At 38.1% G+C, this 14,650-nt stretch overlaps 1 protein-coding gene across 2 annotated transcripts in view; it reads right to left on the bottom strand.

Moving 5' to 3' along the window:
* Positions 1–3,334: 3,334 nt before the first annotated feature.
* Positions 3,335–14,650, bottom strand: part of BEND6 (BEN domain containing 6) — a 50,698-nt gene continuing 39,382 nt past the window's right edge. Inside the window, exons 5-7 of one of the 2 annotated variants that reach the window (XM_059937543.1) lie at positions 13,945–14,137; positions 12,627–12,763; positions 3,335–4,003 (exon numbers count right to left, since the gene is read on the bottom strand). In XM_059937543.1, coding sequence (XP_059793526.1) covers positions 12,636–12,763; positions 13,945–14,137 — 321 coding nt within the window. In that variant the 3' untranslated portion in view covers positions 3,335–4,003; positions 12,627–12,635. Of the gene's footprint in view, positions 4,004–12,626; positions 12,764–13,944; positions 14,138–14,650 lie in introns of those variants that run through there. The other variant, XM_059937544.1, reaches the window with a different exon arrangement.

Genomic DNA, 14,650 nt, shown 5'->3' with positions numbered 1-14,650 from the left:
AACCCCTATTATTTCTTGTCTTCGTTATAATAGCCATCTTAACAGGGGTGAGGTGATATCTCACTGTGGTTTTGCTTTGCTTTTCCCTGATGACTAATGACATTAAGCACCTTTTCATATAACTGTTGGCCATTTGTATGTCTTCTTTGGAAAAATAAGGTCAGGTCCTTTGCTCATTTTTAGATTGAGTTGTTTGGTTTTTTGCTATTGAGTTGTATGAGTTTCTTATATATTTGGATATTAATCTCTCTTAAAAGAGATTTGGCTTATGGTTTACAAATATTTTCTTCCATTCTGTAGGTTGCCTTTTTGTTTTGTTGATAGTTTCCTTTGCTGTGGCAGAAACTTTTTAGTTTGATGTAGTTCACTTGTTTATTTTTGCTTTTGTTGTCCGTGCTTTTGGTGTCATATCCAAAAATATCATTGCCAAGACCAATGTCAATGAACTTTTCCCCTACATTTTCTTCTATTAGTTTTTCAGTTTCAGGATTTACATTTAAGTCTTTAATTTAGTTTGAATTAATTTTTGTGTATACAGTAAGATAAGGGTCCAATTTTATTTTTTTTTGCATGTGAATATCCAGTTTTCCCAACACCATATATTGAAGAGACTATTCTTTCCCCATTGTGTGCTCTTGATGCCCATGTCAAAGATTAATTGTTGATATATGGGTGGTTTTATTTCTAGGCTTTCAATACTGTTCTGTTGGTCTATGTGTCTGTTTTTATGTCAGTACTATATTGTTTTGATTACTATAGCTTTGTAATATAACTTTAAATCAGGAATTGTGATGTCTTCAGCTTTTGTTCTTCTTTCTCAAGATTTCTTTGGCTATTCAGTGGCTTTTGTGGTTCCATAGGAATTTTAGGATTGTTTGTTCTATTTCATGAAAATGCCATTGGGATTTTGATAGAGATTATAATTGAATCTGTAGATCACTTAAGGACATTTTAACAGTATTATTCTTACAATCTATGAACAGACCAGTGGAGGTGTCCCATTTGTGGGGGTCTACATGTGAGGTGTCCCAAGGGGCTGGTGGGCAGGCCTCCTGGTGGAGTCTGTCAGTCAATAGGATCCTCAGCCCTTTGTTGAGTCTGAGTCCTGGTTGCTGTAATTCCCATCTCTCTTCCCTGCACCCAGCCTCTCCCCTATCCAGCCATGTCAAATACTTTGGGATTCTGGGTAGGCAAGAAAGAAGTGGGCCTCTTAGGCAGCGTTCAGCATGGCTTGGGTGGGCCAGCTCATTCACTACCTCTCACTTACCCCCATGGGAGAAATCATGGACCAAGGGGGTTTCTCTTGGCACTAAGCTGTGCCACCTTGGGGGAGTGGTGATGTGGGTAAAGTGAAACTGTTCTTACCATCTTCAGCCCATCTATTCTTGGATTTTTTTGTTCAATGTTGTGCTGGAACCTCTCTGCTGGACCCCTGGGCTCCCACAAAGATAGTCTCATCCATGGATGAAGATGATGGTAGAAAACTCCTATTCTGCCATCTTGCTGACCCGACAGCTGAAATACAATGATTTCTGTAAATTGATCTTGTATCTTGCAACTTTGCTGAACTCATTTTTTAGTTCTTTTTTTTTACACTTCTTTTACTTTTTAGTTCTAATACCTTTTTGGAGATTCCCTTAGATCATCTGCATAGATAAACTTGTTGTCTATGAATAAAGACAGTTTCTCTGCTTCTTTTCCAATCTGAATACCTTTTATTTATTTATTTTTAAAGACCTTGCACATTCCACTGACTCTTTTTTTGGTTGCACCAAGTCTTAGTTGCAGCAGGCAGGCTCCTTAGTTGTGGCTCGCAGGCTCCTTCTTTGCAGCTCATGGGCTCCTTGATTGAGGCTCACGGGCTCCTTAGTTGTGGCATGCATGTGGGATCTAGTTCCCTGACCAAGGATCAAACCCAGGCCCCCTGCATTGGGAGTGTGGAGTCATCCACTGCACCACCAAGGAAGTCCCCTGAATACCTTTTATTTCTTTCTTTGGTTTATTGAACTAGTTAGAAACTCCAAAATAATCTTGACTATATGTGATGAGAATGAACATTCTTGACTTGTTTCTGACTTTAGAGGGAAAGCATTCAGTCTTCCATCATGAAGTATAATGTTAGCTGTAGGTTTTAACTGCTTTGTTAATTTTCAGATTTGGGAATTCCTGGGACACGTTGACTTTTTGACCCTATATTTGACTATGACCAGGGAACAGGAGCACTGATATTTGTTATTGATCCCCAGGATGATTAGCCCTGGCCAGGCTCCACCTCACAGTGACCAGAGCCCACAGAATGAACATGGACATACACTTCCAGTAGATGGTCTATCAGGTGACCACAAAATTGAAACCCAGAGAGCAGACAATGACGTTGCAGATACTGAATTAGAAAAAATTCACCTCAGCTCTTATTTGACAAGCATATATGATCATTCAATATATGAAGCTTTTTATTTTTATATTTTTAGGTTTTTTAAAATATTTTTTAAAAGTCTACAAATAATAAATGCTGGAGAGGGTGTGGAGAAAAGGGAACCCTCTTACACTGTTGGTGGGGATGTAAATGGGTGCAGCCACTATGGAGAACAGTATGGAGGTTCCTTAAAAAACTAAAACTACAGTTGCCATAGGATCCAGCAATTCCACTCCTGGGCGTATACCCAGACAAAACTCTAATTTGAAGAGATACAAGCACCCCTGTACTATGTAAAGAAGCCATCAGCCTAGAAAATGATTTTCTCCCTGGATTTTATACATTAATAAGAAAAAAGCAAATGCTTTTTATGTTTTCAATGGGATTTATTTATATTTAAGTAAAAGTAGCAAACGTTAACATAAGTTATTTCCTTAAGAATATTTATTTTGTACAACCACATTGTTATCAAGCAACATTTATGGAATGTTCCTGGGTCCACAGTACTGAACTTTTTAACCATCATATTCATCCTCCTTTCCAAGTTTGAACATGGCCTTGTGCACTGAAGAAGCATGGCTTGACATTGTACAGTTGTCACGTGTGACAACCTGATATCAAACGAGAAGCCTGTCGATAAAGAATGTTTTATCTTTTATTCATTTACAAAATGGTATTTGTATATGTGTGTGATTACTAAACCCATATGATTTTGTTTTCAATTATTTTCTCTTCTGATACTATGAAAACAAATCCGTTAAAACTAAGCAATGTAGCAGTTTGATGTTTTGTATTACACATGCATATTTAATATACTTTGGGCAATAAAAAGTTAGAAGCGTGTAAACAAACAAACATGAAAAAAGATTTTTTAAAAAGTTGATGCATTGTTTTAACAATCACGAAAACTTGGGTTTATTTCTTTTTCAGGAGCACAGTGGAATAGTTTAATATTAAAATAAAAAGGTCTTGCTGTTCTCATTTTTTCAGATTCTTATTTTACACAATTTTATGTAACAGAATAACCCTGTAATCTTATTGCCAAAACTCTATTACTTCGCTAGATATGATTATCAGATTTTAGGCTGATTTTGCTGTCATGTTTGTGAACATTGATTATTTCACTGTTTACTTTTCCAAACATGTGCTTATACTAAAGATCCAAAAGCTAAAATGGAGAGTCATTGGTAATAATAAACGTACAGGGATGGATTAGGACAATGATGAATCTTAGGGGTTAAAGTTTTCGTTGCTAGGATAAGAGCTCTGATTGTCCTGTTAGGTTAGCTGTACAAAGGACTACTTTGGGGCGGGAAAGTGCATATTTCCAAGAAACCATATTGCATGCTCATGGGCCTGCTAGAAATTCTCTGGTTTGATGCGTCACTGATACTGAGGGTGAAATCTACATGCAGCTTCTTCACAAGCTTGTGCTCCATCAGGGCGGCCCAACGATGTCACAGGTGTCTCCCAGCCTGTCACTGCACCTGTCCCTGTGCTCACTGCCAGGGAGGCTGCAGAGTCTCCAGCAAAATCCAATGTTAGATTTTCAACTGAAGGTGCTTTTGTTTCAGGTAACTATAATACCTATAAAAAGCAAGTAAAAACAAAAAACAAAAACAGAGCAAATTTACGTTAGAGTTCTTATAGTATTTTAAACAGTTTTTAGGTAATAATAATATGTTATAATAACAGTATGAGTTATTTATCTTTGTGTCAACTACAAACTTTTGCTTAAAAATACAAAATTGCTAATAAGAACAATTATTGTTGAGGTGACTTAGGAATTATTTTATGATCTATTCAGAAAAATTCCAGCACAGATAACAACTAAAATATTTAACATATATTTTTATCTCACAAAACTTTTAAAAAACTCAAACACACAAAGGAAAATTAATGATCCCCACATACCCATCTTAAAATATTATCAACAATTATGTTTGTCACTCTTTGGTAACACTTATTGATTGTTTAAGTATCAGGAAATTTCCCAAATCTGCCTTGCCTCTGTCATATATATATCTTCTTTATCCATTCATCTATCAATGGACACTTGGGTTGCTTCCATATATTGGTTATTGTAAATAATGCTGCAATTAACATAAGGGGTGCATATATCCTTTCAAATTAGTGTTTTTGTTTTCTTTGGAAAAATATCCAGAAGTTGAATTGCTGGAGTATATGGTCGTTCTATTTTTAATTATTTGAGGACCCTCCTTACTGTTTTGCATAGTAGTTGCACCAATTTACTTTCCTATTGACAGTGTACGAAGGTTCCCTTTTCTCCACAATTTGTTATTTGTTGTCTTTTTGATAACAGCTATTCTGATAGGTGTGAGGTGATCGCTCATTGTGCTTTCGATTTGCGTTTCCCTGATGATTAGTGATGTTGAGCATCTTCTCATGTGCCTGTTGGCCATCTGTATGTCTTCTTTGGAAAAATGTGTGTTCAGGTCCTCTACCCATTTTTTTTTAAACATCTTTATTGAAGTATAATTGCCTTACAATGGTGTGTTAGCTTCTGCTTTATAACAAAGTGAATCAGCTATACATATACATATATCCCCATATCTCCTCCCTCTTGCATCTCCCTCCCATCCTCCCTATCCCACCCCTCTAGGTGGTCACAAAACACCGAGCTGATCTCCCTGTGCTATGCGGCTGCTTCCCACTAGCTACCTGTTTTACATTTGGTAGTGTGTATATGTCCATGCCACTCTCTCACTTCGCCCCAGCTTCCCCTTCCCCTTTTCATGTCCTCAGGTCCCTTCTCTACGTCTGCATCTTTATTCCTGTCCTGCCCCTAGGTTCATCAGAACCTTTTTTTTTTTTTAGATTCCATATAAATGTGTTAGCATATGGTATTTGTTTTCCTCTTCTGACTTACTTCACTCTGTATGACAGACTCTGGGTCCATCCACCTCACTAAAAATAACTCAATTTCGTTTCTTTTTATGGCTGAGTAATATTCCATTGTATATATGTGCCACATCTTTATCCATTCATCTGTTGATGGACAGTTAGGTTGCTTCCATGTCCTGGCTATTGTAAGTAGAGCTGCAATGAACATTGTGGTACATGACTCTTTTTGAATTATGGTTTTCTCAGGGTATATGCCCAGCAGTGGGATTGCTGGGTCATATGGTAGTTCTATTTTTAGTTTTTTAAGGAACCTCCATACTGTTCTCCATAGTGGCTGTATCAATTTACATTCCCACCAAAGTGCAAGAGGCTTCCCTTTTCCCCACACCCTCTCCAGCATTTATTGTTTGCAAATTTTTTGATGATGGCCATTCTGACTGGTGTGAGGTGATACCTCATTACAGTTTTGATTTGCATTTCTCTAATGATTAGTGATGTTGAGCATTCTTTCATGTGTTTGTTGGCAATCTATATGTCTTCTTTGGAGAAATGTCTATTTAGGTCTTCTGCATTTTTGGATTGGGTTGTTTGTTTTTTTGATACTGAGCTGCATGAGCTGCTTATAAATTTTGGAGATTAATCCTTTGTCAGTTGCTTCATTTGCAAATATTTTCTCCCGTTCTGAGGGTTGTCTTTTCGTCTTGTTTATGGTTTCCTTTGCTGTGCAAAAGCTTTTAAATTTCATTAGGTCCCATTTGTTTATTTTTGTTTTTATTTCAATTCCTCTAGGAGGTGCGTCAAAAAGGATCTTGCTGTGATTTATGTCATAGAGTGTTCTGCCTATGTTTTCCTCTAAGAGTTTTATAATGTCTGGCCTTAACATTTAGGTCTTTAATCCATTTTGAGTTTATTTTTGTGTATGGTGTTAGGGAGTGTTCTAATTTCATTCTTTTACATGTAGCTGTCCAGTTTTCCCAGCACCACTGTCTTTTCTCCATTGTATATTCTTGCCTCCTTTATCAAAAATAAGGTGACCATATGTGCGTGGGTTTATCTCTGGGCTTTCTATCCTGTTCCATTGATCTATGTTTCTGTTTTTGTGCCAGTAGCATAGTGTCTTGATTACTGTAGCTTTGTAGTATAGTCTGAAGTCCGGGAGCCTGATTCCTCCAGCTTCTTTTTTCTTTCTCAAGATTGCTTTGGCTATTCGAGGTCTTTTGTGTTTCCATACAAATTGTGAAATTTTTTGTTCTAGTTCTGTGAGAAATGCCATTGGTAGTTTGATAGGGATTGCATTGAATCTGTAGGTTGCTTTGGGTAGTATAGTCATTTTCACAGTGTTGATTCTTCCAGTCCAAGAAGATGGTATATCTTTCCATCTGTTTGTATCATCTTTAATTTCTTTCATCAGTGTCTTATAGTTTTCTGCATACAGGTCTTTTGTCTCCTTAGGTAGGTTTATTCCTAGGTATTTTATTTTTGTTGCAATGGTAAATGGGAGTGTTTCCTTGATTTCTCTTTCAGATTTTTCATCATTAGTGTATCGGAATGCAGGAGATTTCTGTGCATTAATTTTGTATCCTGCTACTTTACCAAATTCATTGATTAGCTCAAGTAGTTTTCTGGTAGCATCTTTAGGATTCTCTATGTATGGTATCATGCTCTACCCACTTTTTAATTGGGTTGTGTGTTTTTTACTGTTTGATTATATGAGTTCTCTGTATATTTTGGATATTAACTCCTTATTGGGTATGTCATTTACAAATATTCTTCTCCCATTCATTAGGCTGCCTTTTTGTTGATAGTTTCCTTCATTCTTCTTCTTTTTTCTTTTTCTGTTCTTTTCTTTGCTCTTCTTTTGCCTCTCTTCCCATGTGATTTGCTGACTCTCTTTAGAGTTACGTTTGGATTCCTTTCTCTTTTTTGTGTGTGTATCTATTATAGATTTTTGCTTTTAGTTACCATGAGGTTTATATATTTTATATATACATGTGGTTATTTTTAGTTGATAGTCTCCGAAGTTCAAACACATTCTAACAGCCCTGCATTTTTACTTACTCCCCAGCGTGTGTCATGTTTCTGACATCATATTTACATCTTTTTGTTTTGTGTACCCCTTAACTACTTATTGTGGATATAGATGATTTTGTCTTTTAACTTTCCTACTAGCTTTGTAAGTGGTGGATATACTACCTTTACTGTATGTTTGCCCTTACCAGTGAGATTTTTTCCTTTTGTAATTTTATATTTCTAGTTGTGGTCTTTCTTTTCCACTTAGAGAAGTCCCTTTAACATTTCTTGTAAATGTTAGTGCAGTTTAGTGGCACTAAACTCTTTTAGATTTTGCTTGTCTGGGAAACTCTTTATCTCTCCTTCAAATCTCAACGAAAGCCTTGCTGAGTGGCCTATTCTTGATTCAGGTTTCTCTTTTCATCACTTTGACTATATCATGCCACTCCCTTCTGGCCTGCAAAGTTTCTGCTGAAAAGTTGGCTGACAGTGTTATGGAAGTTCCCTTGTGTACAACTAATTGGTTTTCCCTAGCTGCTTTTAAGATTCTCTTCTTATTTTAACTTCTGTCATTTCAGTTATAATGTGTCCTGGTGTGGACCTGTTTGGGGTCATCTTGTTTGGGACTGTCCATGCTACCTGGACATGGAAGTCTGTTTCCTTTCCTAGGTTAGGGAAATTTTCAGTTATTATTGCTTCAAAAAAGTTCTCTCCCTCTTTCTCTCTCTCTTCTCCTTCTGGGACCCCAACAATGTGAACTTTAGTATGTTTAATGTTGTCTCAGAAGTCTTTTAAACTGTCCTCATTTTTTTTTATTCCTTATTTTTTTCCTCTTCAGCTTGGGTGATTTCCTCCTCTCTGTCTTTCAGTTTGCTGATCTGTTCCCCTGTATCATCTAATCTACCGTTGATTCCTTCTAGTGTATTTTTCATTTAAGTTATTTTATTCTTCAGCTCTGTTTGGTTCTTCTTTATACTTTCTAAGTCTTTGTTAAACTTCTCACTGTGTTCATCCATTCTTCTCCCAAGTTTGTTGAGCATCTTTATGATGATTACCTTGAACTCTATCAGGTAGATTGCTTATCTCCACTTCACTTAGTTCTTCTTTGGGGGTTTTATCTTGTTTCTTCCTTTGTCACCTCATTTTGCCTAATTCTCTTTGTTATTTGTATGTTATTTGTATGGTATGTAACCTAATGGTAGGTTGGTTACATTTCATGATCTTGGAGAAGTGGCCCTTTGTAGGAGTCATCCTGTGGGGCCCAGCAGCACACTCCCCTCTGGTCACCAGAACTATATGCTATAGGGATGCCCCCATGTGGGCTGAGTGGGCCCTCTATTGTGGTGGGGCTGACTACTGTGGGTGCCCTGGTACACAGGACTGGCCTCTGGTCCAGTTGGCTGCCAAGCCCTACCTCCTACAGAAGCTACCAGCTGTTGGTGGGTGGGGCCACATCCTGGCACAGCTGGCTGCAAGGCCTGGGGAGTCCTGGGGCTGGTGCTGGCCCACTGTTGGGTGAGGCAGGGTCCTGGCAATTCTGGCTGCAGGCCCGAGGTGTCCCAGGTCAGCTGGCTGCAAGGCCCAGTGAGTCCTGGGGCTTGTGCCAGCCCACTGGTGTGTGGTGCGGGGACCTGGCATGCTGGCTGTGGGGCTTGGGGCTCCCAGTGCTGGTTCTGGCCTGCTAGTGGGTGGGGCCAGGTCCCTGTTCAGCCTGAGGGGGTCCGAGGACTAGGGGTGACTGGCTGGTGGGCAGGTAAGCCCCAGCGCTAATAGGCTAGAGGGAGGACTCCAAAATGGTGCTTACCAGTACCAGTGTCCTTATGGTAGAACGAGCTCCCAAAAGTGGCTGCTGCCAGTGTCTGTATCTCCAGGGGAGTTCCAGTTGCCTCCTGCCTACCCTGGAGGCTGTCCAAGGTCAGCAAGTGAGTCTGACCCAGGCTTCTTTCAGGTTGTTGCCTCTGAGCTGGGACTTGGAGTGTCTGAGATTCTGTACATGCCCTTCAAGAACGGAGTCTCTAATTCCTACAGCCCTCTGGCTCTCCTGAACGCAAGCCCCGCCTTCAGAGCTAGATGTTCTGGGAGCTTATCTTCCTGGTGCAGGACCCTAGGGTTGGGAAGCTTGAAATGGGTCTTGGACCCCTCACTCCTTGGGAAGAACCTCTGCAATTGTGATTATCCTCCTCTTTGTGGGTCACCTACCCGGGGATGTGGGTCTTGACTGTACCACAACTCTGCCACTCCTACCCTTCTTGTTCTGGTTCCTTCTTTATATCTTTAGTTGTAGAAGGTCTTTTCTGCTAGTCTTCAGGTTGTTCTCATAGACAGTTGCTCTGTAAACAGTTGTAGTTTTGGTGTGCCCCGTGGGAGAAGGTGAGCTCAGGGTCTTCCTACCCTGCCATCTTGGTGACCAGGAAATCATTTAGATCAGGATTTCTCAACTTTGGCAGAACTGACATTTGAACTGGGTAATTATTTGTTGTGGGGGCTGTCCTACATATTGTAGGATGTATAGCAGCGTTCCGGGCTCCTGTCCACTAGATGCCAGTAGTATCGCCCAGTTGTGACAACCCAAAATATCTGTGTTTCCAAATACCCCCTCTTTCAGGGGCAGGGGACAAAATCCCTCCCACCTTGTTTGAGCACTGCTGTATTAGCTCACCTTTAAGTTATATGCATATGTAATATTATGGTAGAGATTATGTAAACTGGGGCAGCTTTGGACATTTCAGGAGAAGGCTGTTAGACCACTTAGTGGGATGTTATAGAGGTGATCTTCTAATATTCTGTAATTCTTATAAATAAAATTTTCTTTAGCTCTCGTAAGAAAAAAGCAAAAAATGGAGAAAGGTCAGAGAGATTGGCAACATCAAGCTCTAAGCAGAGTGCGAGCTGCTAGCAAGTTGAGGGCAGTCTCAGGAGTGAGAACAAATAGATGACAAAGGAGGCAGGATGGGATTTAGCTCTTGCTTTCACAGAAATGAATCTTAGCAGGGAAATGGTTGTCCTTTCAAATGCAAGCCAGTGGCAACTTCGAGCTCAGTCCTTAGTGGAGGGCACAGTCTACCAGGGCCCCTGGTGGGGTTGCTGGGCTTCCTGGTTGTATTGGAATTTGTAGAAATCTGCATGGTTTCACAGTACCTATTGCCTTGCTTATAGTAATGGGAGGACAGTTGTTTTTCCAAAGAATACTTTTGAGGGCAGGGGGAGGAAGGGTATGGTTTGCCTGAATAAATGTGTTCACTTTAGGCTCCTATTAGTTAAATGAGCAAGAAGAGAAAAGTATAGCAGCATTCCACCAGGTGGTGCTATATCTGACTCATTCACCAAGCATGGCTGAATTAGGTTTTCTGTGACCCTGTCTCTCCCAGTGTATTTTCTCAGTCCTTTTGAAATAATTTGGATTGAGCTATACTTCAAATGAAAGATATCTGCCGGTTGAAAAAAAATTTCCATTCTAGTGTTAATCTCTACTTCTGACTCAAAATATATGCATTTCTATTCCAAGGATCTATCTTGACAACCAAGCTCAGGCGCAGAAGGCGCTAGAACATATTATATTCATAACAAAAGATTTCTCCCTTTTTTCAATTTTAATTAATGCTATCGCCAGGTGATTTGATAATACTGCGACTGGCAAGTACAAGCAAAACTGATATAAAAACTTTTTAACTTTAGTTTCTTCAATACTCTGCTGACTGTTATCAGAGATGAGTTTCATACCTACCCTCATCAGCCTGGGATATAAAAAAGGCAGAGGTTAGGATATTAAAATGCTTTGCAGAGCTCTGAAATACAATAATGTGCTCCAGAAGACAGCCCTATGACCTGGAGGTCTGGTTACATGGCATTTAAACAGGGAACTTGGCCATGATACACCAGGACAACTGGATAGCCTGACATCAAAACGAGAAGTTCTATATATTCAATATCCTGTGATGAACCATAATGGAAAAGAATATGAAAAAGAATTTTTATATATGTATAATTGAATCACTTTGCTGTATAGTAGAAATTAACACAACATTGTAAATCAACTATACTTCAATTAAAAAAACAAAACAAAATGAGAAGTTCTAAGGGCTCATTTAAGCAATTATCTCTTAACTGGGAAGTTGTGAGATTCACCATCTACTGAAATTTTTAATCCCTTGGGGAGAAAAAGGATACAAATATGTTTATCTTTTATAAATCTTAAGGTCAGCCTACCAGTATGTATGAGCCAAGAGAAAGAATTCCCCTGCAGCTCTTATAAGTAGGTTTTTTGGTTATTTTGTTTTGTTCTTTTAAGGAAGAGAGACTATTATTGACCCTCAGCAGAGGTAGCCTTAATTGAATAGTAACATACTAAGGGACCCTCAAGGAGGATGGGGCGGTAGTTAAAACAGTGGGGTGGTGGTGGGGGTCCACATCCCATTTAAAACATGGTCAGAAGAAAAAGACAAGTGACATGGTCTCAGACGAAGAGCAGGCAAAATGGAAATCAAAGATAGAAGTAAAGAAAATAGAAGGAAAACCTGCCCTCATGTGTTTATCATATACGTCTGTTTATCAATTAAAATATTAACAGTGCAACAATGCATATTTGTCATATATTTTCCATCAAAATAATGGAGAGGAAGGGTGAGGACAGGTGGAATGGCCAGGACTTTGAGTTGCTAAATCAAACACAAAGTTCCTCATCACAGGCTTGCCTAGGGCAGGGCCTGACCATAAAGTGTATTTCCTTTAGAACTCGGCTGAAAGCAAATATTTCTTCCTTTTGGAATTTTAATACAAACATATTGGTAAAAATCCTTATCAAACAAATACAAACTATAACAACTGACTTACTTAAAGATTTAAAGACACTGAGAAGCAGGATGGGGATGGTAGAGTGCACTAATGTACTTCAAAGATCTCCTAAAGGTCTGTATCTCCCTTATTCTAGAGAAGCACTTCCTAAATTGCCATGTGTCCCTCCTTTGGCTGCTTTCTACTCCCACCCATAAGTTAACATGTGTTGTGTGAAGAAAAAGAAAAGTTCCTGAGTGAAACACATTTGGAAAACACTATACACTATATACCCTTCTTAGAGATTTCTGGTGCACTTGGGCATATTTAAAGGGCATCAAAATATTTGAGAGGCTCTGGGAAAGGAGAATCCGTGTAACTGACTCAGCATTTCCCAAGTTTAAATCCCCTTCCCTGTCCCTACCTTCACCCCCAGGAATACTCATTAGCATCTCACAGGCCTCTAGTCTCCTCTAGTAGAGTGTTTGGGAAATGCTATTCCATAGATACAAGTATTGTGTCTTCTTGCTACATTGAAAGGATTGTGAAGATTTACAAGACTTACCGAAAGGATCTACTTAATATCCTGAGAGTTCAGATTTTTGCTCAAATTTGGCTTCTTGGTACAATTGTTTAGCTTTTGCCCTATCATTCTCCTAATTGAAACATCATCTGTGTTGGGAAATAATTGTTTTGTGATTCCTGTAAAAACAACAACAAAACACAGAAAAACACTTTGTCAGAAGGACGTAGACTCACAGATGCAGAGAACAAACCAGTGGCTGCCAGTGGGGAGAGGGATGGGGGGGCGATATTGGGTACGGGGGGTAAGAGGTACAAACTACTATGTATAAAATAAGTTATAAGGATATATTGTACAACTGGGAATATAGCCAATATTTTATAAGTATAAATGGAACATAACATTAAAAATTGTGAAACTATATTGTACACCTGTAACTTATATAATACTATACATCAACTATACTTGAATAAAAGTAAATTAATTAATTTTAAAAAACCACTTTATCAGGCCTTTGCATCTTAAGGTATGAACTGAAATAAAACACCAAGCAATTCACATTATAATTTTGTCTCTATTTTGAAAAAGCAGCCCAACACCCATGAGATATTTAAATAGATGAATCTGTAGGCAGATTTTTCAAAGCAAAGCAAGAGATAACAAAAGTCTGTATCATAAACTGAGAGCATACATATACGTCTTCCTATGGTACCATTCAGCTTTAACCTTGCTGCTTTCTCTGAACGCTAAGTGCCCTTGATCCAAAATGCTGGGAATTTATTTTTACCCATTCCCAACATCAGTTGAAGCAAGCAGATTCTGACTGACTCTTTTCCAAGTAAGAAATGATGCACTATTAAAATATAGAGAGATGCGATTCAGTGAGTCCTTAAATTTGTTGGATATATGCAAAAAAATTACTTGATAATGTAAATTATTATATTTAAGGAGATTAATTAACTTAAAAACCATAAGTAGGATGGTTAAGTTAACCTCTTTTTTTCTAAATAAAAGATAAGAGATATTTCTAACCAAGATAAGAAAAAGAAAATAAGACATAAACTGTTACTAAAATTTTGTTGGAAAGGATTTTGAAAATTTACTTTTCTAAAGCTATGAATTTTATGAATCCAAACTTTTCAGTGATATAAAATTCATTTTTATTTTAATAACCATTTTTAATGTAAAGTTTTTCTATAAAATTCCCCATATATCATAAGAGGTTTAGGCTATCCTCAGATTTTTCTCTCATAGAAAAGTAAACTTGAAGAAAAAAAAAAGATAATGAAAGAACAACTTAAAGTTGAATGGTAAAATAATTTCAGATTCATGTGACAATATAATACAAACACATTATCACCTATGATTTCTTGAACTTCATTCTGATTCATAGCTGGTTTCACTGCCTTGTCCCTTGAAGTGGAGGATTTTGCCCCCGTCAGGCTGTGTGTGGCCATGTATTCATTTGTGTAAAGCACTTGCATTAAATCATTAATAAACTTCTGAGGCTTGCTCTTGTTGCAACGGGCAATCTGCCATTTTTCAATCTTGAACTAAAAAATTAAAAATAATAATTGAAATAATCGAAAAAGGAAAGGAAAGGAATATCGGAAGAAATGTATTACTCATTGAATTAATACAGACCAGAAAACAAAACCAAGTCTTTAAGGTGATATATGATACTTTTAATATATATTGTACATTTCAGGGGTTAGAGTTAGATGTTAACTTTGAGATAATTCCTAACATTTATGAGGTATTTGTTCTAGAGTGTATACAAATTCTTGTCATGTAATCTGGATTTGGTGCTTTAAGGATTAATCCATCGTTAACATTTCCTTCTAAGTGTGGTAGCATAATGGCCCACTGACAATATCCACATCATTATCCCTGTAACCTTTGAATATGTTACCTTATATGGGAAAATCAATTTTGTATGTGTCATTAAAGTACCTTGAGATGGGGAGAGTATGCTGAGTTATCCAGGTGGGTCCAGTCCAATCACGTGAGCCTTTTTTTTTTGTTTTTACACTTAAAATTTGTGTACTTAATTGCAGTTACGAATA

The sequence above is a fragment of the Balaenoptera ricei genome, chromosome 11 (genome assembly GCF_028023285.1).
Source record: "Balaenoptera ricei isolate mBalRic1 chromosome 11, mBalRic1.hap2, whole genome shotgun sequence".
NCBI classification, from domain to species: domain Eukaryota; kingdom Metazoa; phylum Chordata; class Mammalia; order Artiodactyla; family Balaenopteridae; genus Balaenoptera; species Balaenoptera ricei.
Note: the sequence above shows the minus strand (reverse complement) of the source record. Positions and strands in the feature narration are given on the sequence as shown.